The following is a 23,991-nucleotide window of genomic DNA, read 5'->3' on the forward strand; positions in this document are numbered from 1 at the left end:
GGTTCTGCTACCCAGAAAGGAGGAGAAGACAGGCCCCAAGCTAGCAGAAGGCAGACACAATGACTCCATCTTCAACCTACCAAGCAAATCTCTCCTGGCAACACCCTTATAGGTTCATAGGTTCATGCTAGGCTATCTGCCCTGGGGCATTTATAAGCCTAGCCCGATTGTGTTTGGCTTACGCCACCCCTTGATTTGAGTATACTGTGCCCTTTTTAAAGTTTAGTTTACTGTGCCTCTGTCTAATATTGACACGGAAGTAATCCCCGGGACAAACCTACGATCCCCCATCCACTCATCAAGATTCTTCTTGAAGAGAGTCAGTGAGGTGCTCTGCCTAACATGAACTGGAATTCTATTCCAGAGCGAAGGGAGCTTCTGGGTTATGAATCTGTCCCTCCAGCATGTTCTATTTATTTCTGTGCTGAGGTTCAAGTCCCTCGAGCGTGTGGCTCTAAGGGATTTAGATTTACTAAGGTGGAGCATGTCCATTAATTCTGGGTTGGACATAGCTTTATATGTCAGGCATAGATCGCCTCGAAGTAGGCAGTATGCAACTGAGTAGAGCTGGAGTTTTTTTAACCGAGCAGCATATGGCATCTGTTTGAGTCCCTTGATCCTCCTGGTGAGGTACTTTTGGGGTCTTTCTAATTGCTGCAGGTGTCGGGTAACGTACATCCCAAAGGGGGCATTGTATTCTATGATGGGCCTGATGAGGGATGAATAAAGGGGCACGATTACCTCTCTTGATCTAGATGTGAATCCTTTCATGATGAGGTGGGCTATGTAGAAGGTCTTTCTAACCACTTTGGCAATGTGGTTGTCAAAGGAGAGATTGCTATCAACTTGGGTCCCCAGATCCCTAATTACTTTCTCTGTACTTAATGGGTTACCACCTATGTGGTAATTTGTGAGCACATTGTTTTGGCCAAAGGGTATGACTATACACTTTTTGGCATTTAGCTGTAGACCATGGCTCTGGCACCAGTTATCCATCTCTGCGAGACCTTTTTGAAGGATGTTTGTGTCAGCTGGAGAGTTGATTATGGCGCCCAGTTTGCAGTCATCTGCGAACTTGGTGAGCCATAGTCCTCCCACGTTGGCCTGTACCTCAGAAAAGTAAATACCGAACAAGAGAGGTCCCAGGACAGAACCTTGTGGGACGCCACTTGTGACCGGTTTCGAGTCTGACATGGCTCCAGCAACTCTGACTCTGTGGGTTCTGTCTTTGAGCCAGTTTGCGACCCATCTTGTGACATAGGGGGGTTATATTTAGGCTGGATAGCTTATCTATGATGCCCGAGTGGGGTATTGTGTCAAATGCCTTTGCGAGGTCCAGATAGGCTGTGTGAACTACCTTCCCTTCATCTATGGCCTTGGTGACTGTTTCGAAGAAGTCGACCAGGTTCAAAAGGCAGGATCTGCCCTTGATGAAGCCAAATTGGGTAGGATCTAGAGTCTGTAGGTCCCCAATGTCTTTGTTTATGAGTTCCATGATGATCCTCTCCATAGCCTTGCAGACTAGGCTAGTCATGCTTATGGGACGATAGTTTCCAGGGTCAGCAGAGGTGCCACCTTTGTGGAGTGGGACCACTGTTGCTGTACACCATTCTTTGGGCACACATGGGAGGGTGGACTAATGGTTAAGGTGTTTGCCTTGCAAACACAAGGTGCAGAGTTTGAGTCTCACAAGGGATAATTGGCTCTGCTTAAAATGGCTCGCAAGGGCAGTTAGCTTAGTACTAATCTATGAATCTATATCCTGCAGTGAGGCTGAGATTGTACAGCAGTTTTACTTGAGGGATTAGTTCTTCTTGGAGTTCATGTAGGACGCAAACCAGGATGCCATCTGGTCCCATGGAAGCAGTGTTTTTTGCTTTGGAGAGGGCGGCCTTCACCTGAGCATCAGAGATGTTTGGGAGGCTGCACTCTGCCGGGATAGATACTTGCTCTTTTGGGGGGGAGGGGGTGGAGAAGTTTGCACTGAACCTGTCTGCCAGGATATTGGCGATGTCTGTGGGTTCAGTGTATTTTTTGTCGTTTAGAATCAACTCAGAACAAGTCTGGGAGTTGCATCCCAGGTTCCTAACATAACTGAAAAAAGCCTTATGATTGTCTTTAGTGTCCTGTGCAATTTTTCTCTCGAAGCTGGCCTTGGAGGATTTTATGAGGGATCATAATTTTCTGCTAGTACTGATCAGAGATGCCTTCCCTTTTAGGGATTTTGCTCTATCATGTAGTAGCTTCCTCCTTCTGTTGTACAGTTTATTTATGGCTGGGGTCCACCAGACTGGACGCCTGCCTTTGGATGATTGGGTCTTGATTTTGTTTGGAATAGCATGATCCATGCATTCCTGGAGATGTCCGTAGAATGCGTTTATGTAGGATTCTGCTGTTTGGGCCATAGTTTCCACTGGCTCTGGGGCCTTGAAGGATTCCACTTCAGTTTTGAGAAGTGTGAAGTTCGCTTTTGAGAAGTTTTTCACTGTGGTTTTCTGGGCTGGGGGTGGGGTCGGGATGTGGATATCCAGTGAAATTAATTTATGGTCTGATCTTACCAATGAGGGATATACTTCTGGTATGGAGCATAGAGTCCCCATGTTGTTAATAATAGGTCTATTATGTTTTCCCCTCTTGTGGGAGTGGTGACTAGTTGTTCCATAGCATTTGAGTTTATAAATTCCAGGAACCTTTGGGCTAAGGTGCTAGGGCTTGAGTAATGCTCCCAGTCTATGTTTGGGTAGTTGAAGTCGCCCAATATAATGGTGTTCGGAGAGATCTTCATGTTCTCCAATGTTTTCAGGAAAGCCGAGTGGGATTCCTGACTTTGAGAGGGTGGTCTGTAGGATGCTATAAACTGAAAAGCAGTCTTGCCCACTGTCAGTTGCACATGGATGGTCTCTAATACTTTGTGCAATGCCACTAACCTGGAGGTGTGGATATCCTTGATAAATATGGAAACTCCCCCTCCTTTTGTGGTTCGGTCCAGGTTTTGGGGCCGAAAAGCATGATATGAGGTATAACCTGGTAGTACTGGGGTGCTCTCTGGAGCCTTGAACCAGGTTTCTGTCACTGCACAGATATCGATGTTCTCCATACTGAGGAGAGCTTCGAGTGCATGCATCTTGAGGTTAAGACTTCTGGCGTTTAGCAGCTTTACCATTAGTTTCTTGTTCCTTGTGCTGTCTATGGAGGTGGGTTTGACTTTTGAGCCTTGCCTAAAAAAGGCACTATGGGGGTGGCAAGAGCCTTTGCCAATATCCGAAAGCCCAGGGGTGACAGGTGCAAGCCGTACCTAGCGAAGCAACGTGGCTTGTCGAGCATGTCATCCCAGGCTGACAGACACTGGATCCCCTTTGAATGACACCAAAATTTTAGCCAGTTGTTAAAATTGATCATTTTGTCTTTATACTGTGGCATCATTCTAGGTGAGGGTAACATGCTGCTCAAGGTCAGGGTCATACCGGCCTGGGCTATATGATCAGAGAGCTCCTCTATGTCTCTTTTCATGTAGTCGAGGGAGATACGTCTCAGGTCATTCACGCCAGCATGTACAATGACTGAGTCATATTTGTATTTGCTTTGGAGTGACCTGAGTGCTTGCGTTATGTGGCGGATCCTAGCGCCCAACAGGCAGCTCACTGTGACCTTCTCTTTATTCAGCCTGGTGAGCGGGACGTCCGTGTGTCCGACAATAGAGTCACCTATTACAAGAGTATCAGGTGTGTTATTCAGCCTTAAGGGCTGTGACTTGGGAGGAAAACAAGCATTTTTTGCAGACAACTGGCACATCATCACAAAAGACAAATGGGTTCTAAACATTGTCTCTCAAGGATACAGATTCCACTTTCATACCTTACCAAGGATCAAAGGAATGCCAAACCTGCCACCAAATCAATGGGCAGAGGCACAAAAACAAATTACAGCTCTCATGAACATGAGAGCCATTCAACAGGTACCTACACAGGAGCAGGGACAAGGATTTTACTCAAGACCCTTCCTAGTTCCAAGAAAGGACAAAGCATGGAGACCCATTCTGGATCTTTCAATTCTGAACACCTATCTGCAAGTACCAAAATTCAAGATGCTGACACTACAGCAGCTTCTTCCCATGCTGGGCAAGAATGCTTGGTTAGTCACCCTGGACCTCAAGGAGGCATACCTGCATGACCCTATCAGACAAAGTTGCAGAAGATACCTCCGCTTCATTGCAGGTTCAACGCATTATCAATTCTCTGCACTGCCCTTTGGCTTATCTACTGCGCCCAGGGTCTTCACAAAATGCAGAGAAATAGGAATTCAAATATACCCATACCTGGACGACTGTCTTATTCAAGCAGAAAGCAAGGACATTCTTTTACAGCATCTGGCATTTGTCAAACACCTTCTAAGTTGCCTAGGGTACACAGTAAACGAAAAGAAATCAAAACTAGTGCCCTCACAAAACATCACATTCCTGGGTGCCAACTTGAATACAACGGGCCAGATGGCTTATCTCACGCCAGACAAACAATGACAACTGTTTCAATATTTCAAAATAATGGCAACAAAGACCCAACTCCCTGCAAGAAAAATTCTGCAGGCCTTGGGATTCATGGCATCTTGCATTCTACTAATACCATTTGCAAAACTGCATATGAGGAAATTACAATGGTACCTGAAAAGTGTATGGACTCAGCACAGCCACAGCTTGGAAACAATGATTCCACTCATTCCCTGCCCTCAACAGGAGTTTCTATGGTGGGCACAGGCATGTCACCTCAACAAGGGTCAACTTTTCACCTTACCCACAGCCAGGCAAACTATGACAACAGATGCATCGGACTATGCCTGGGGAGCACACATGGCAGGACAGTGCATTCAGGGCAAATGGACTACAGATCAGAGACACCTGCATATCAATCAGAAATAAATGCTAGCAGTGCAGAATGCCCTAACAGCTTTCAAGGACCTTCTACACCCAGGACAACTACTAATAAGGACAGACAACACCACAGTTATGTGGTACATAAACAAGCAAGGGGGCACACATTCCTACCCTCTATGCAGGCAAGCAATGACCTTGTGGAACACTGCACTGTCTTACCAGGTTCAATTACAAGCACAATTCCTGCCAGGATAGAAAAACACATTGGCAGACGACCTAAGCAGAAACATCATGGATCCACACGAATGGAAACTAGATCCACAAGTATTTGCAATGATAGCTCAAAAATTGGGATGCCCAGACATAGATCTGTTTGCAAGCCCCCACAACCACCAACTTCAAAAATTTTGCACAAGGACCTTCCATCCACTAGCTTGGAAAGAGGACGCTCTCTCATTCAGTTGGAAAACATTAACAGTGTATGCCTTCCCTCCACTGCCTCTTCTAGCAAAGGTACTGCTGAAAGTCAGATTAGAGAGGCCACAAATGATTCTCATTGTACCAGATTGTCACGCCAACATTGGTATCCAATTTTAAGGACCAGGGCCCACCATGGATTTTGCCACAAATTCCTCACCTGCTCACCCAGCGAGACAATCTGATTCTACACAGCCAGCTCAAGACTTTAAACCTGGCTGCATGGCAAATTACCTGAACAACCAGCCAACGCCTTTATCCAAAGCTGTTATGGGTGTCATTCTGGAGGCCAGGAGGCCCAGCACCAGGAAAACCTATTCAGACAAATGGAAAAGATTTTGCTCCTGGAACCAGGCTAAAGGCCTAAATCCCCTGGAGCCGAACATTCCTCAGATTCTACAATATTTAACTGAGATGTTACACAAACAACTTTCCTTTTCATCTATTAAGATCCACTCCTCAGCAATTTCAGCTCATTACAGCACAGATCCTCCTTTATTTTCACATCCACTCCTAAGACAGTACCTCAGAGGGGTTAAGAACTTCAGACCGCCAAGCAGAGCTCCAACACCTACTTGGGATCTCAACTTTGTCCTGGAAAAGCTTACACTACCGCCCTTTGAACCAGCTTTTTCAACTGATTTAAAATTTATTTCATGGGAAACTGCTCTACTACTAGCAATAACCTCGGCTAGAAGAGTCTCAGAGCTACAGACACTAATGGCAGTGGAACCTTTCCTCATTTTTCAAGACAGAGTTTCTCTACAAACTAATCCTTCCTTTATGCCAAAGGTGGTATCCAGTGTGGCCCTAAACCAAACCATTCACTTGCCCACCTTCTTCCCAAATCCCCAGAACAAAGGAGAAAGACTCCTGCACTCTTTGGACATTTACAGGCAATTACGTTACTACTTGGATAAAACTAAGGCTTTCAGAAAAACTGACCAGCTCTTTGTAGCCTATGCTACAGGATCACAAGGAAAAGCTATCTCAAAACAGACCATTTCTAAATGGATAGGACATTGCATACGTTTCTGCTACACACATCATGGGAAACCAGTGCCTGCTAACATTAGGTCCCACTCCACCAGGGCTACAGCTACATCAGCAGCCTTTCTCAGGGGAGTGCCAACCAAGGATATTCTGGAAGCTGCTACTTGGGAGTTCAGTGCACACCTTCACCAAACACGATCACTTACCTCTTTACTCTAAGACTAGAGCTGGTTTTGCCACTGCAGTTTTGCAGGGCCTACTAGCCTCTTCTAAACCTGTTTGAATCCACCTCCCCTCAATAGCTTTGGGATTCAGCCCAAGTGTGATGACTGCAGCAGGGTCACAAGATGAACATAGTACAGTTTTGTACCTACCATAAATGTAGATGTTCGAATGTTCACCCTGCTGCAGTCCAGGCGGTCCAGATTACCCTCCCTCCATCCCCTCAACTAGCTGAACTTATCTCTACCACTTTATCCTATACTACCTCTGTGGTGTATTTGCTTGTACCTAAGGGTTTTGTTTTATTTTTATATAGCCGTATGTATGTATATATGTATGTATGTATGTATGTATATATATATATATATATATATATATATATATATATATAGCCTACCTTTTGGGGGCACCTGACATCTGGGGCAAGAAAAACTGAAGAAAATGGTGTTGGATGCCTCTTATATACCCCTGACGCACTGACGTCAGGGAAGAAGCGACACCAACCAACGCCAGACCAAGACTTTGGAATTTGGGCTGACTGCAGGACCGCCTGACGGCAGGATAACCCAAGTGTGATGTCTGCAGCAGGGTGAACACTCGAACATCTACATTTATGGTAGGTACAAAACTGTACTTTCCTCCAGTTTGCTTGAAGGTGACCATGTAGTGTGTTTGTTCATCTTGCGGTGCATCTGGCTTATCAGGGGCATTGTGCATATGTGTGAAACATGCACAATAATGTCAGACACATACATAATTCTTTTGAGTAGCAGCAACAAAATGCTTTTAAGCTTTTAATAAGCTATTCCCAAGGATTCAAAAAAGATCCCCACTGCTTGCAGTAAGAGCTGTGATAACATCCCCAATGTATTTTGTTTGTTTTTCTCCCTGCCTCTAAATCACTTAGCAGTGTCAGTCAGTTAATAGTGCCTGACATTAGAGTTTCATTCTTGTTAGTGTTGTAGAATGCTTATAGAGCTTTTGCTTTTTTAATTTTTTAAAGTCCTGGTAGTAATTTAAATAATCTTCTTGGTACTGTGTAGTGTACTTCCTGGCTTTTTACCTTTGCAGTGTGTTGCACGCATTGGATTATACCAGACGACAGTGGTTAATACTTAATATGTTTTAAAAAAAAAAAAGTCCTGGCTATACTAACAGATTAGTTAGCATAGACTTTCACTTTGCCTTTTTTTTTTGTTATAGACTTTGGTAATATTTTAGTTTCCATGTTGTCTTAGTGGGAGGGGGTAGTACAGGGTTTGAGTCTTTTTAGTGCCTTTAAGACACACTATATAGAGTATCCCTGGAGTCTAGTGTTCCCCCCTATCCCCAAGTGCCATTAAAGCACAATATTTACACATCTTCCTGGTGAGTAGTGTCCCCCAATCCCCTTCTTAAGTGCTGCTAAGGCATGATGTTCAAGAATTATCCCTGATGGCTAGTATTCCACCCCCCCCCCAAATGTCACAGGATTTTCTCTTTAGTTTAAAGATGTGTTGGAGGTATGACTGCCTCCCAGCACAATACAACCCCCCACCCAATCACACTTTTACCTATGCACACACAGATTCTTGAGCACAGGCAAACTTACCCTAGCCTCTAACTCACCCTCCTACAGTGATCCCCCAAGCAGACACAGTCACATATACATTTGCACATTCAGCCATATACACAAACACCACACACATTCAGACACCTCCAAACCTACCTGTCTGCTAAACTCCCCAACATTCACTTCTACGATTGGGGAACTCAAGCATCCATGAGTGACCATGTTAATTTAAGGAGCCATGCATTTTTCAGACTTGCTCAACTATATAAATGCTTTACTACAGGCATTTCCAGGGTGAGCATATAGCTACTTAACAGACGCCTCTCCCCTGGAATGCCGCATAAGCGTTTAGCACAGTTGGGGAGCCAGCCCACTGCATTGCTGCACGTTTCGATTCTAAACCACCACGGTTAGGCTCTCTCTGAATTCCATAAGGTTACACCTCATGGTAACCTTTTTTTATTTCTCTGACTTACTTTCGAAAATAATGCATAAAATGGATCACAGAACATCTAGAGCCTTAGAGCTTAGAGCTTATAGAAGTCTGCCAGCCCTCACACCCCAGTCTTTATCAATGGATTTTGACATGGACTTGTGTGAACTGTGCCCTTAGCCTCACCTAATTCTAAAATTGTCCCCGCTTAGAGCTGTGCCCAGAATGTCACTGTAGTTTGTATGTGAAACTGAGAATGGTTTGCTCGTTATTTCTTTAATTTTCCTTACAATCAAATGTGGGATGTGTGCACAGAGGTCATTACAGCTTGCATGGAGGTTGGGAACAGTGTGATTATTATTTCTTTAACTTTCCTCACAAACTGCAGTGGTATACATAGAAGGTTAACATAGCTTGTACTGGGCCAGTATACTGCCTATGAACAAGTTGGAAGGTATTACTGTGTTTTTTTTTCACTTTTCTCTCAATCTGACGTCAAACACGTACACAGCTGGCTATCTTTTAGGGTAGGGATAAGGCGGTATGATGAAATATATTACGTTTTTTTTTGTTTCAGTTTTCTTCCAGTTTGACATCAAAGGGGTGCCCAAGGTGGCTACCTTTTGGGGTTAAAGGTGAGATGGCATGCTGTATATATGTATGACAGCACGTACTTAAAATATATAACTGTGGCCATTTGTGCCTTTGCTTTCATCCCAATCCAACACCAGAGGGATACACAGAAGGTGACTGTCTCTTTTTCAGAAGGGTGAGTAGGGTGGGGTGGTACTTTTCCTAAGCAGGATTTATGTATTCTATATATATATATATATATATATATATATATATATAAACACCCTTGGTACACTTAAAACAAGTATGGGGGATGAGACAAACAAAGGATACTCCCTAACTTCCTCAATGGCCATTTCCCCTTGAAGCAACATTGACTGTTCCCCCAAAGCATGGGAGGTGGTGTGCCTAGTCTCTGTACACCTGCCCATTGTGCCTCTGAGTGTGAGCTACCTTCTCCATCCCTCCGCCTCCAAGCCTGGCTCCTCCAGTGCTGGGGCTACTAATTGGAATTCTGATCTCCATCAGTGCCAAAGAGCCAGGCATTCTTGTAACAGTCTTTATGTCGAATATTTGTTGTTTTTATTGATTTGTAGGAAGAGTGCTTGTTTAGGAGGCCTAAGCAGTGTTTAGTAGTATAGTGTGTGGCACTGGATGGTGTGTGCGCATCCAGATGCAGGAGTTTCAGTAAAAATAGCCTAATTTAGAGAAACAAGGGAAGATCCCATTCATAGATCCACTTATGAAGGTTACCTCACAGTATTGGATGTTCTTCATCTCACATTGCTGAAGTCCTTACACTTGGGTAGTCCGCTGTCCTCGGTCGGCCCGAATATCAAAGTATAAGGCTGACGTCGGTCATGGCGCATTTGACTGACATCAGGACGTCAGGGTACAAATGCGCATGACCGACGTCATATCCTCAGTCTTTTTTGCCGCATGGTCCGATGCAGAAGCAGCATTGCAAGTGCCGGTTGGCGTTCTGAGATTTTTCGATTTCGAAGTTTCAGACCGAGTTCAAAGTTGGCTAAGTACCCGTTGGGAATATTTTAGTTTTTCTTGCCTCAGTGATTTACCGGATGTCAGAAAAAGTGAATAATTGCATTTCTTGTGGGAAACAGATACCGCATAGAGATTATCATACTTTGTGTTTTCCTTGTTTAGGGCCTGAGCACGACGTTGTTGGGTGTCGCTCTTGTGCTAGATTCAATAAACGCACTATAAAGAGAAGGTTGGATTGTGCCAGGTTAGTCTTTGGGAAGCGGTGCAATTATAAAATGCCGTTGGATGCTCCGACGCCCGCTTCTTCGAAGAAGCGCAAGGACAAAGCAGTTAAGCCTAGGCTGGAAGAACCGTCTGTACCGGACGCCGGTTCTTTAGAGGTGTCGGTGGAGCCGGTGGTTCCACCGAAGGTTTCTTTGGGTTCCCAGGAGAGACTTTGTTATTGCAGGATGTGGCCTCTCAGGAGGCAGGTCAGGCTGAAGGGGCTTCTCAGGTTACTATACTCCCCTCCCTTCCTAGGGTGGTTAGGCCCTCTCCTTCTGTTTCCAAGGCTTCTCCCAGAGGCAGGCCAGGTTTAGCTTCAGTTGGTGTCACCCCTAGTTCTTCAGGAACTGTGCCCAAGAAGCATATGCTTAAAATGGCAGAAGATTTGATTACTTTGATTAGGGGTTCTTTGCCCCCTCCTGATAAGAGGCCTAGGGTGGAGCCTGAGCCAGGGAGTGTTGAGCAGGCTTCGGATGTTTCAGAGTCTTCGGCTGAAGACTTGCAGGAGTATTCTCCTTATTCTGACTCTGATGTGGATGATTCTACTCCTTCTGCTTCTCCTCCTGAGGATTTTTCTTTTTCAGAAACTCTTCATTCTATGAGGGAGCATTTTAAGTGGGAAGGTCAGGACTTCTCGGATTCCAGGAAAAGGCTTAGGGAATTTTTGTTTTTACCCCAGCATAGGCCTTTGGCTATACCTCCTGTTTTAGATGTGGTGGAAGATGTTTTTGCAGAGGCTTCTCTTAATCCTGATTCTTTGCCTCCTGCTCCTGTTAAACCGGATAGATATTACAGGGTGCCTGAAGCTCATAAGTATCTTTTAAGAGTCCTAGGGCAGACCCAGAAACTGTTAGTCAGGGGCCTAAAGGTGTTAAGGCTTCTGTTGTCAAGAATCCGGTTCCTTCAGACAAAGAGGCCAAGGCTTTGGATAGATGGGGAAAGAAAGTTTATACTTCTTCCACTCTAGCTATGAGGGCTTTGAATTGCCAGTTTCACATGTTAAAATACCAAAACTATCTCCTTTCACAATTGAAGTCTAAGGTTGATGCTCTGGCGGAAGGTATTGATTGTAAAGAGTTGCAAGATTTAGTACATGTTTCTGAACAGGTGGGTAAGCATTCTTTGCAATGTGGTTTTGATGCTGTACAGGCCTCGTCTAGGGTGGCTGCCACTGGGTCAGTTCTTCGCAGGCACGCCTGGCTGAGGGATCAGAATTTATCTGACCATGTTAAAACAAGGATTTTAGATGCTCCTTTACAATCTGATGTGTTGTTTGGTTCTCCTGTTGAGACAGTTTTAAAGAAAATGGAAGACAAGGCTAAGTCTATGCAGACTGTTAAAGATTTTTTGCAGGTTCAGCCTCCAAAGTTTAGTAGAAATTGGCCTACTAAGGGGTGGATGTATCCTTCTTATGATTCCCAGTCTAGGGGTAGATCTAGGCGTGGTAGGGGCAGAGCTCAGGGCTCTTTCAGGCCTAGAACAGGGAGTTCTCCTGCACAGTCTTCAGGTGAGGGCAGGGGTCAGTCCTTTCGTAAACAGACCCAATGACCTACCTTTTCAGCTGCCAGAGCCTTCTCGTCTGGCAGCAACTTTGGGAGGAAGGTTGGCACTTTTCAAAGAAAATTGGAGTTTAATTACCCAAGACAGATGGGTATTGGATATCATACACCATGGTTACAGGTTTTATTTCCATACCTTGCCTCCTTTCAAAGGCATGCCAGACGTTCCTCCTCCACAAAGAATAGAGGCTCACAAGCAAATTTCTCTGTTACTCCAAATAGGGGCCATTCAGCCGGTCCCTATGCCAGAAGTGGGCCTTGGATTTTATTCTCGCCTGTTCCTAGTACCAAAGAAAGGGAACACGTGGAGACCAATTTTGGACTTATCTATCCTCAACACTTATCTGGACATTCCCAAGTTCAAAATGTTGACGTTACAGCAGCTTTTACCTCTGCTGGGCAAAGATCATTGGATGGTAACTTTAGATCTCAAGGAGGCTTATCTTCATGTTCCTATCAGACTGAGTTGCAGGAAGTATCTGCGTTTTCGAGCTGGGACTTCTCATTATCAGTTCTCTGCATTGCCCTTTGGCTTATCTACTGCCACCAGAGTGTTCACGAAAGTTCTGGCTCCAGTGATAGCTTTCCTCAGGTTAAAAGGAATACAGATTTATCCCTATTTGGACGATTGCCTGATTCTGGCTCAAGGAAAGGACGAGCTTCTTCATCATTTGGATTATGTGATAGCAGTGCTAAGATGCCTGGGGTATTCTGTGAACGAAATAAAGTCCAGTCTAGTACCCTCTCAGGACATGTGCTTTCTGGGTGTGAGACTGAATACAGCATCCCAGATGGCCTTTTTGACCCCGGACAAACAAAAGAATCTTTCCCTTTACTTTCATCAGTTGTCTCATCAGTCCAGGCTGACTGCAAGGACAGTCCTTCAAGCCTTGGGGTTCATGGCATCTTGTATTCTGGTGCTTCCCAATGCCAAACTGCATATGAGGAAGCTACAATGGTATCTCAAAATGTATGGACACAGCACTGCCAGGATTTGGACACTGTCATTCAAATAATACCTTGCATTCAAAAGGAATTTTTGTGGTGGGCTCAGGAATGTCACCTAAACAAGGGACTCTCTGTGACCCGGCCAGAGGCGAGTCAGATTCTAACGACAGATGCCTCAGACAAAGCTTGGGAGCTCATCTGAATGGAAAGTGGATACAAGACAAGTGGCCTGCCAGACTACAACATCTACATATCAACTTGAAAGAGATGTTAGCAGTCCAGTTTGCATTAATAGCTTTCAAGGATTTACTTCTTCCAGGGCAGGTGTTGATTCTAACAGACAACACAACTGTCATGTGGTACATCAACAAGCAAGGCGGAACACATTCTTATCCTCTATGCAGGCAAGCAATGATTTTGTGGGAGACTGCTCTCTGTTTACAGCTAAATCTTCAGGCAAGGTTTCTGCCGGGAGCACAGAACTCCTTAGCAGATGTGTTGAGCAGACAAATTATGGATCCCCACGAGTGGAAATTGGATCCTCATGTATTTCAGACATTGACAGTGTCATGGGGAACTCCAGACATAGATCTGTTCGCTTCTCCACTAAACCACCAGCTGCCAAAGTTTTGCACAAAAAGGTTTTATCCCACAGCTTGGAGAGTGGATGCTCTTTCTTTCAATTGGAGCAATCTTCATGTGTATGCCTTTCCGCCTCTGCCTCTCCTCCCAAAGGTACTACTAAAGGCCAGACAAGACAAGCCAAGGATGATTTTGATAGCTCCAGATTGGCCTCGACAGCATTGGTACCCATTACTGAGGAGCCTGGTACGGAAGCCTCCATGGCCTTTGCCTTCCATTCCACACCTGTTGTCTCAGGAGGACAGTCATTTGCTCAATGTCAAGCTTCACTCTCTGCACCTAACAGCCTGGCATATTCTGTTTTGAACCATAGTGGGCCTCCACTTCCACAGCAAGTTTTGAATGTTATTTTGGAAGCTAGAAGGCCTAGTACAAGGAAAGTGTACGCAGATAAATGGAAGAGATTTTTATTTTGGAGTGCAGCAAAGGATTTTGATGTTTCTGAGCCTAATTTAAGTGTGGCTCTTCAATATCTTACTGAGTTATTGGACAAAGGTTTGTCCTTCTCTTCTATTAAGGTTCATGCTGCAGCAATTTCGCTCACTATGATTGTGACCCACCATTGTTTTCTCATCCTTTGTTCAAGCAATTTCTTAGAGGGGCAAAGAATATAAGACCCCCGAAGAGCTCCTACTCCTGCTTGGGATCTCAATTTTGTGTTGGAGAAACTCACTCTACAACCTTTTGAGCCTGCAGCTACTGCTGAATTAAAGTTTTTATCATGGAAGACTGCTTTTTTGTTGGCTATTACCTCTGCAAGAAGGGTTTCTGAGTTGCAGGCCCTTATGGCGGTTGAGCCCTTCTTAATTTTCCATAAGGATAGGGTATCTTTACGTACTAATCCTTCCTTTATGCCTAAAGTGGTTTCTAGTGTGGCTTTAAACCAAACTATTCATTTGCCTACCTTTTATGCAAATCCCCAAAATAAAGGGGAAAAGATTTTGCACACTTTAGATGTACACAGGCAGTTGCGATATTATTTGGACAGAACTAAAGGGTTCAGGCAGTCTCAGCAGTTATTTGTTTCTTTTGCTTTGAGTTCTCAGGGCAAGCCTGTGTCAAAACAAACTATTTCTAAGTGGATTGGGTTTTGCATTGCTTTCTGTTATTCCCATCATGGCAAGGAAGTTCCTGCTGGGATTAGGCCTCATTCCACTAGGGCTACTGCCACTTCGACAGCTTTTTTGAGGGGGGTGGCAACTAAGGATATTTTGGAGGCAGCTACTTGGAGTTCAGTGCATCCTTTTTCCAGGCATTATCACCTACCACTTTACTCTAAATCCAGGGCTGGTTTTGCCACTGCTGTTTTGCAGGGCATTTTGGCAGCTCCTGCTTCCTTATAATTTGGCCATCCTCCCTTACCTCTGCTTTGGGATTCTACCCAAGTGTAAGGACTGCAGCAATGTGAGATGAAGAACATAGTACAGTTTTGTACCTACCATAAATGTAGATGTTCGAAGATCCACATTGCTGCAGTCAATTACTCCCTCCTTCCCCTCTGTAGTTAGAGGCGGTTGTGTGGGTTGGGTTGTCAATTGGGTGTATATTGTATATTGTATATATTGTACATATTTTTAGTGCTAGGATGGTTGGTTGTTGGTTTGCTGTCTTTTGGTTTTTGACCTTTATTTTTAGGGTCTTCTGACATCTGGGGCAAGAAAAGACTGAGGATATGACGTCGGTCATGCGCATTTGTACCCTGACGTCCTGATGTCAGTCAAATGCGCCTTGACCGAAGTCAGCCTTATACTTTGATATTCGGGCCGACCGAGGACAGCGGACTACCCAAGTGTAAGGACTGCAGCAATGTGGATCTTCGAACATCTACATTTATGGTAGGTACAAAACTGTACTTTATAAGAGTAAGAATGTTTTTTGGTATTTCTTCCTTCCCTATCAAGTTATTAAGAGACCTTTGAACTTCAGCAACTGGGATATCAGGAAGTGAAGAAGCAGTGTTTAGTAGTATAGTGTGTGCGCATCCAGATGCAGGAGTTTCAGAAAAAATAGCCTAATTTAGAGAAACAAGGGAAGATCCCATTCATAGATCCACTCATGAAGGTTACCTCACAGTATTGGTTATAAGAGTAAGAATGTTTTTTGGTATTTCTTCCTTCCCTCCCAAGTTATTAAGAGACCTTTGAACTTCAGCAACTTTAATATCAGGAAGTGAAGTTGTTTTTGCTTCAGGATCCCAAGCCTTCACCTTGAGGTCATAAAAGTTTTCCAGAACTGTGTGTACTAATTTTCCATACTTAAGAGTTTTTAACTCAGTGTGGTAAATGGCTTCTTTTTCTTGCAATTTGATGTAATTAGTAGTCCTGTTTAAAGGTTGCAGAGACACATTTGAAATAAAAGTCAGTGTAGCACACATACACAAAATGTTCAGTACCTTGTAACATGGCGGGGGGGGGGGGTTCATTGTTAAAGCCTTCAAATTAGCAATATAATCCTTCTCTGTTAAGGTTCACTTTCATATTAAGATGTGTTTCTCATAAGGGTGCACAGCAACATGTTTCAGGGGGAGTGAAAAATTAATACATATGGGAGTTTGCTGTAACGGTTAAGGTGTTTGCCTTGCAAACATAAGGAGCAGGGTTTGATTCTCATATGGGGTAATTGGCTAGGCTTATAATGGCCCCCCAAGGCCAGTTAGCCTAGTAGTAATCCATGAACCTATGAGCAGAAATTTTGTAGAGAGTATTTTGCACTTTGATTTTATGTAGAAGTTATACATTTATGTTCTTTGAGCTATTGTGTGAAGCTAAACAGTGCTTGTTACTTTGCAGGTACAAATATATGAGCTAGAAGAACACAAGATTGAAACATGGCGGGGTAAGAATTTGTATTATTTTATTTTGTGGTATTGTACAAATATTAACTGTTTAATTTTTCAGGGTGAATTTGTAGGGATTTGCTTTTTTCTACATCATCTTCTTTGTACTGTCCTTATTTATACATCAGGCTAATGTAATAGCTGAATGGCTGGCCCACTGGTGCAGAATATAGTAGTTGCTCAGAATACTGAGTTATTGCATCAGAAGTTAAACTATTGTAATCATTTCTGTAATATGTGAAAGTCCTAAAGTCCTCCCCCCATCCTCTGGAATTATGACACTGACTCATTTTTAAACATATGCAGTGAAATATATTATTCAAAAAGAAAGTTGTGTTTGTGTCTGTATATGTAGAACCACCAGCTAAGTTCATTCTATAGTTGAGGGGTATGACGTAATATTCTGACAATTTTGCTGTAATGTTTCAAATAACAGGTAAATAGTGCTGTACTACTAAATACCTCCGGAACTCCTGCATAGCCATTTGGTTGCACTTCTTTGCCATTCATTTCTTAATTGATATGCATATTTTTCTTTTTTCAGGCTGATAAACTAAGCAGATGTTTGAATCCTTTCCATTAGTGTGTAGCTGCTCCACCATATCACTAGTGCAATATTCTTTTACATAAAGAATCTGCTGCAAAGGATAGCCCAACGTCCGGCCAGCATACCATAATCTTTAGATCTTATAGGTGCTGTACACCACGTGTATGATTCCCACACAAGGCATGGGGTGGAAAGGTGATGTACAGGTGCAAACTTTCAGAACTTCTTTCCCACCAATCCAAACCCCATTATCAGATGTTGGACTGAACACCCTTCTTCTGTGCTGGTTACCAAGCTGTCTCTAGATAAGTACCCTGTTGGGGTTTCTTCTCTCCTTTTTTCCTTTTTGTATTATACTTGTGTTCATGTCATCCAAGAAGAGAAAATGTCAGTGTGAGAGGCAGATTCCCCATAAACACCATCGTGACCAGTGTCCTTTTTTTAGTAGTTTCCCAAAACCGTACATAATGATCTGTCAACTTTCCTGTTTTGAAGGAAGGAGCTTAGTAGATGGCAGCAGCTTAGAAGGTTTATCAGGGGAAGCTGAAACTGCTGAAGGATCAGCAGAACGGCACAAGCATTTGTCCCCAAGACACTACTTAGCTGCTTACCTTACATATCCGTATGCCTTGAGAACCAACAAATTAAACTGTTGGCTGAGGGTGCTTTGGCAGAGTTCTCCCATCCTAAAGGTCAGCTGTCTGCCAAGAAGGCAAAGAGCTTAGGCCTGATCCAGTTGCTGTCCAGACTTTGCCCCGGAGGTCTCTCTCAAAAAAAATGGTGAAAGCCCTGAGGACTGTCTGGTGCTTGCTTCGGATTCCTCCGCCACAGTCCCATCAGAGGCCAGCCTGGATCAGACTTCTCACACGTTCTTGGCTTTTCCAGTGTCTGTTCCAGATGCTGAGTGGGAACATAAGTTTATTGTTTCTGATGGACCAGGGGAGATTCCTCAGGCTTTAGAGAGGGAGGAGGTTCCTACTATGATAATTGAATCCCAAGAGTCTGAACCCACGAGGGTCTTTAGGGCAGATGTCCCACTCAAGAAAAAGCAGAAAATGAAACACAGTACTCCTGTTACTAAAAATCCCCAACGTGAATGGCAGGATTTTGATCAGGGTCTGTTCAATGCTTTAATGGCCTTGAAGCCTCCTCAGAGGCCATCAGTCCCTGCTGCTCCCTGATCTTCCACTCCTGTTAAGAGGCCTAGGGTATTGATTCCTCAAATGAGGACTTGGATTCTGGGGAGGACTCCCTCGCTTACTACTCTCAAATTCCTTCCCATTTATATTATGGTTCAGAGGAAGAGGACTCTTTGAGCCCAGACTCCCCCTTGGAAGAATTATCTTTTGGGGTACTGTTGCTTGTTTGATGGTTTACTTTAAATAGGATTGCTCCCAGGTCTCTGACATTCAAAAGAGGTATTATGAGCTTTTACAGGTGGAGTTTCCTAAGCTGTCTGCTGTTCCTCCTGTTTTGGCAGCTCTTTTGGATGCCTTTTCTGCTGCCTCTGTAGCTCCTGATTCTCAGTCTCCAGCTCCAAAGAAACCCTTCTCCTGATCCTTCAGTGGTTTCAATTTCCCTGACAAGCCTTCTAAGCTGCTGCCATCTATTCAGCTCTTGACGGTCGATCTGTGGAAAGGTTGGATAAAAAAGTATATACTGCTTGCCACCCTCTTTTTTTTAGGGCCATTAATTGCCAAACCCACATGACCAGATGTGTTTTGACTGTTCTTTCTGAGGTAGCGAAGTTGAAGTCTGACTCTCCTAATTCTGAATGGAAGGCTTCAGACCCTTCCCTGCTTGGGTTAACTTCCCAGATGTTCTTCATCTCACATTGCTGCAGTCCTAACACTTGGGGGTAGTCCGCTGTCCCAGTCGGCCCGAATACCAAAGTATAAGGCTGACGTCGGTCAAGGCGCATTAGTCTGACGTCAGGACGTCAGGGAACAAATGCGCATGACCGACGTCATATCCTCAGTCTTTTTTGCCGCATGGTCCGATGCAGAAGCAGTATTGCGAGTGCAGGTTGGCGTTCTGAAATTTTCTGAAGTCGGAGTTTCAGACCGAATCAAAGTTGGCTAAGTACCCGTTGGGAATATTTTGTTTTTTCTTGCCTCAGTATTTAACGGATGTCAGAAAAAGTGAATAACTGTATTTCTTGTGGGAAACAGATACCTCATAGGGATTACCATACCTTGTGTATACCTTGCTTAGGGCCTGAGCGGCGTTGTTGGATGTCGCTCTTGTGCTAGATTTAACAAACGCACTATAAAGAGAAGATTAGACTGTGCCAGGTTAGTTTTGGGAAGCGTTGTAATTATAAAATGCCGTCGGATGCTCCGGCCCGCTTCGATCTAAAAGCGCAAGGACAAAGCAGCAAAGCCTAGGTTGGAAGAACCGTCTGTCCCGGACGTCGGTTCTTTAGAGGGCTCGGTGGAGCGGAGGTTCTGCCAGAAGTTTCTTTGGAGTCTCAGGAGAGACTTTACTGTTACAAGATGTGTCCTCTCAGGAGGTAGGCCAGGCTGAAGGGGCTTCTCAGGTAGCTGTTCTCCCTCCCTTCCTAAGGTGGTTAGGCCCTCCTTCTGTTTACAAGGCTTCTTGAGAGGCAGGCCAGGTTTAACTTCAGTGGGTGTCTCTCCTAGTTCTTCAGGGTCTCTGCCTAAGAAACATATGCTGAAAATGGCAGAAGATTTGATTACTATGATTAGAGGTTCTATGCCCCTCCTGATAAGAGGCCTAGGGTGGAACCTGGGCTTGAGGGTTTTTAACAGTGTTGGAGGCTTCTGAGTCTTGACTGAAGACTTACAGGAGTATCCTCCTCATTCTGATTCTGATGTAGATGATTCTACCCCTTGGCTTCTCCTCCTGAGGATTTTTCTTTTTCAGAGACTCTTCATTCCATGAGGGAGCATTTTAAATGGGAAGGTCAAGATTTCTCTGATTCCAGGAAAAGGCTTAGGGAATTTTGTTTCTACCCCAGCATAGGCCTTTGGCTATACCTCCTGTTCTGGATGTGGTGGAAGATGTTTTGCAGAGGCTTCCCTGAACCCTGATTCTTTGCCTCCTGCCCCAGTTAAACCGGATAGGTATTATAGGGTGCCTGAAGCTCATAAGTATCTTTTAAGAGTCCTAGGGCAGACCCAGAAACTGTTTCTCAGGGGCCTAAAGGTGTTAAGGCTTCTGTTGTTAAAAATCCTGTTCCTCCTGATAAAGAGGCAAGGGCTTTGGATAGATGGGGAAAGAAGGTGTATACTTCTTCCACTTTAGCCATGAGGGCTTTGAATTGCCAGTTCCACATGTTAAAATACCAAAATTATCTCCTTTCACAATTGAAGTCTAAGGTGGATGCTCTGGCGGAAGGTATTGAGTGTAAAGAGTTGCAGGATTTAGTTCATGTTTCTGAACAGGTGGGTAAGCATTCTTTGCAATGTGGTTTTGATGCTGTACAGGCCTCTTGAGGGTGGCTGCCACTGGTTCTGTTCTTCGCAGGCACGCCTGGCTGAGGGATCAGAATTTAGCTGAGCATGTTAAGACAAGGATTTTAGATGCTCCGTTACAATCTGATGTGTTGTTTGGTTCGCCTGTGGAAGCAGTTTTAAAGAAAATGGAGGACAAGGCTAAGTCTATGCAGACTGTTAAAGATTTTTGCAGGTTCAGCCTCGAAGTTTAGCAGAAATTGGCCTAGTATGAGGTGGTCATATCCTTCTTATGATTCCCTGTCTAAGGGTTGGTCTAGGCGTGGTAGGGTCAGAGACCAAGGTTCTTTTAGGCCTAGAACAGGAGTTCACCTGCTCAGTCTTCTGGTGAGGGCAGGGGTCAGTCCTTTCGTAAACAGACCCAATGACCTGCCTTTTCAGCTGCCAGAGCCTTCTCGTCTGGCAGCACCTTTGGGAGGAAGGCTGGCACTTTTCAAAGAAAATTGGAGTTTAATTACCCAAGACAGATGGGTATTGGATATCATTCACCACGGTTACAGGTTTTATTTCCATACCTTGCCTCCTTTCAAAGGCATGCCAGACATTCCTCCTCTACAAAGAAAAGAGGCTCACAAGCAAATTTCTCTGTTACTCCAAATAGGGGCCATTCATCCGGTTCCTGTGCCAGAAAGGGGCCTAGGATTTTATTCTCGCCTGTTCCTAGTACCAAAAAAGGGGAACACGTGGAGACCAATTTTGGATTTATCTATCCTCAACACTTATCTGGACATTCCCAAGTTCAAAATGTTGACGTTACAACAGCTTTTACCTCTGCTGGGAAAAGATCACTGGATGGTAACTGTAGATCTCAAGGAGGCTTACCTTCATGTGCCTATCAGACTAAGTTGCAGGAAGTATCTGCGTTTTCGAGCTGGGAATTCCCATTATCAGTTCTCTGCATTGCCCTTTGGCTTATCTACTGCCCAGAGTATTCACAAAGTTCTGGCTCCAGTGATAGCTTACTTCAGGCTACAAGGAATACAAATCTATCCTTACTTGGACGACTGCCTGATTCTGGCTCAAGAAAAGGAAGACCTTTTTCAGCATTTGGAATATGTGATAGCAGTGCTAAGATGCCTGGGGTATTCTGTGAACTAAATAAAGTCCAGTCTAGTACCCTCTCAAGACATGTGCTTTCTGGGTGTGAGACTGAATACAGCAACAGATGGCCTTTTTAACCCCGGACAAACAAAAGAATCTTTCACTTTACTTCCATCAACTATCTCTTCAGTCCGGGCTGACTGCAAGGACTGTCCTTCAAGCCTTAGGGTTCATGGCATCTTGTATTCTGGTGCTTCCCAATGCCAAACTGCATATGAGGAAGCTGCAATGGTATCTCAAAATGTATGGACACAGCACTGCCAGGATTTGGACACTGTCATTCAAATAATACCTTGCATTCAAAAGGAATTTTTGTGGTGGGCTCAGGAATGTCACCTAAACAAGGGACTCTCTGTAACCCGGCCAGAGGCGAGTCAGATTCTAACGACAGATGCCTCAGACATAGCTTGGGGAGCTCATCTGAATGGAAAGTGGATACAAGACAAGTGGCCTGCCAGACTACAGCATCTACATATCAACATGAAGGAGATGTTAGCAGTCCAGTTTGCATTAATGGCTTTCAAGGAGTTACTTCTTCCAGGGCAGGTGTTGATTCTAACAGACAACACAACTGTCATGTGGTACATCAACAAACAAGGGGGAACACATTCTTATCCTCTATGCAGGTAAGCAATGATTTTGTGGGAGACTGCGCTCAGCTTGCAACTAAATCTTCAGGCAAGGTTTCTGCCGGGAGCACAGAACTCCTTAGCAGATGTGTTAAGCAGGCAAATCATGGATCCCCACAAGTGGAAACTGGATCTTCATGTATTTCGAAATTGACAGTGTCATGGGGAACTCCAGACATAGATCTGTTCGCTTCTCCACTAAACCACCAGCTGCCAAAGTTTTGCACGAAAAGGTTTCATCACACAGCTTGGAAAGTGGATGCTCTTTCTTTCAGTTGGAAAAATCTTCATGTGTATGCCTTTCCACCTCTGCCTCTCCTCCCAAAGGTACTCCTAAAGGTCAGACAAGACAAGCCAAGGATGATTTTAATAGCTCCAGATTGGCCTCGGCAACACTGGTACCCATTACTGAGGAGTCTGGTAAGGAAGCCTCCATGGCCTTTACCTTTGATTCCACACCTATTGTCTCAGAGGGACGGTCATCTACTCAATGTCAAGCTTCACTCTCTTCATCTAACAGCCTGGCATATTCTGTTTTGAGCCACAGCAGGTCTCAACTTCCTCAACAAGTTTTGAATGTGATTATGGAAGCCAGAAGACCTAGTACAAGGAAAGTGTATGCAGAAAAATGGAAGAGATTTTTATTTTGGAGTGCAGCAAAGGATTTGGAGGTTTCTGAGCCTAATTTGAGTGTGGCTCTTCAATATCTTACTGAGTTATTGGACAAAGGTTTGTCTTTCTCTTCCATTAAGATTCATGCTGCAGCAATTTCAGCTCACTATGATTGTGACCCACCATTGTTTTCTCATCCTTTGTTCAAGCAATTTCTTAGAGGGGCAAAGAATATAAGACCCCACGTAGAGCTCCTACTCCTGCTTGGGACCTCAATTTTGTGTTGGAGAAACTTACTCTACAACCTTTTGAGCCTGCGGCTACTGCTGAATTGAAATACTTGTCATGGAAGACTGCTTTTTTGTTGGCCATTACTTCTGCAAGAAGGGTTTCTGAATTGCAGGCCCTTATGGCGGTTGAGCCTTTTGATTTTCCATAAGGATAGGGTATCATTACGTACTAATCCTTCCTTTATGCCTAAGGTGGTCTCTAGTGTGGCTTTAAACCAAACTATTCATTTGCCTACTTTTTATGCAGATCCCCAAAATAAGGGGAAAAGATTTTGCACACTTTATATGTACACAGGCAGTTGCGTTATTATTTAAGCAGGACTAAGGATTTTAGGCAGTCTCAGCAGTTGTTTGTTTCTTTTGCTTTGAGTTCTCAGGGCAAGCCTGTGTCAAAACAAACTATTTCTAAGTGGATTGGGTTTTGCATTGCATTTTGTTATTCCCATCATGGCAAGGAGATTCCAGCTGGGATTAGGCCTCATTCCACTAGGGCTACTGCCACTTCAACAGCATTTCTAAGGGGTGGCAACTAAGGATATTTTGGAGGCAGCTACTTGGAGTTCAGTGCATACTTTCTCTAAGCATTACCACCTTCCTCTCTACTCTAAATCTAGGGCTGGTTTTGCCACGGCTATTTTGCAGGGCATGTTGACAGCTCCAGCTTCTTTATGATTTGCCAGCCTCCCTTACCTCTGCTTTGGGATTCTACCCAAGTGTTAGGACTGCAGCAATGTGAGATGAAGAACATAGTACAGTTTTGTACCTACCATAAATGTAGATGTTCGAAGATCCACATTGCTGCAGTCAATACCTCCCTCCTTCCCCTCTGTGTTTAGGGGTGGTTGTGTGGGTGGGGTTGTACTTTGTAAATTTGTATATATTGTACATATATTTGGTACAGGAGTGTTTGGTGTTTTTTGGTTTTGGCCTTATCTTTTTAGGGTCTTCTGACATCTGGGGCAAGAAAA

The 23,991-nt window shown here is 44.2% G+C and overlaps 1 protein-coding gene across 1 annotated transcript in view; it reads left to right on the forward strand.

The window, feature by feature from the left end:
* PRKAG2 (protein kinase AMP-activated non-catalytic subunit gamma 2) overlaps window positions 1-23,991 on the forward strand; it is a 3,182,689-nt gene that overhangs the window by 2,621,167 nt on the left and 537,531 nt on the right. Inside the window, 1 exon segment of the mRNA XM_044066896.1 lies at window positions 16,322-16,367. Coding sequence (XP_043922831.1) covers window positions 16,322-16,367 — 46 coding nt within the window.

The sequence above is a fragment of the Protopterus annectens genome, chromosome 3.part1 (genome assembly GCF_019279795.1).
Source record: "Protopterus annectens isolate FY-2018-M chromosome 3.part1, PAN1.0, whole genome shotgun sequence".
Taxonomy (NCBI): domain Eukaryota; kingdom Metazoa; phylum Chordata; order Ceratodontiformes; family Protopteridae; genus Protopterus; species Protopterus annectens.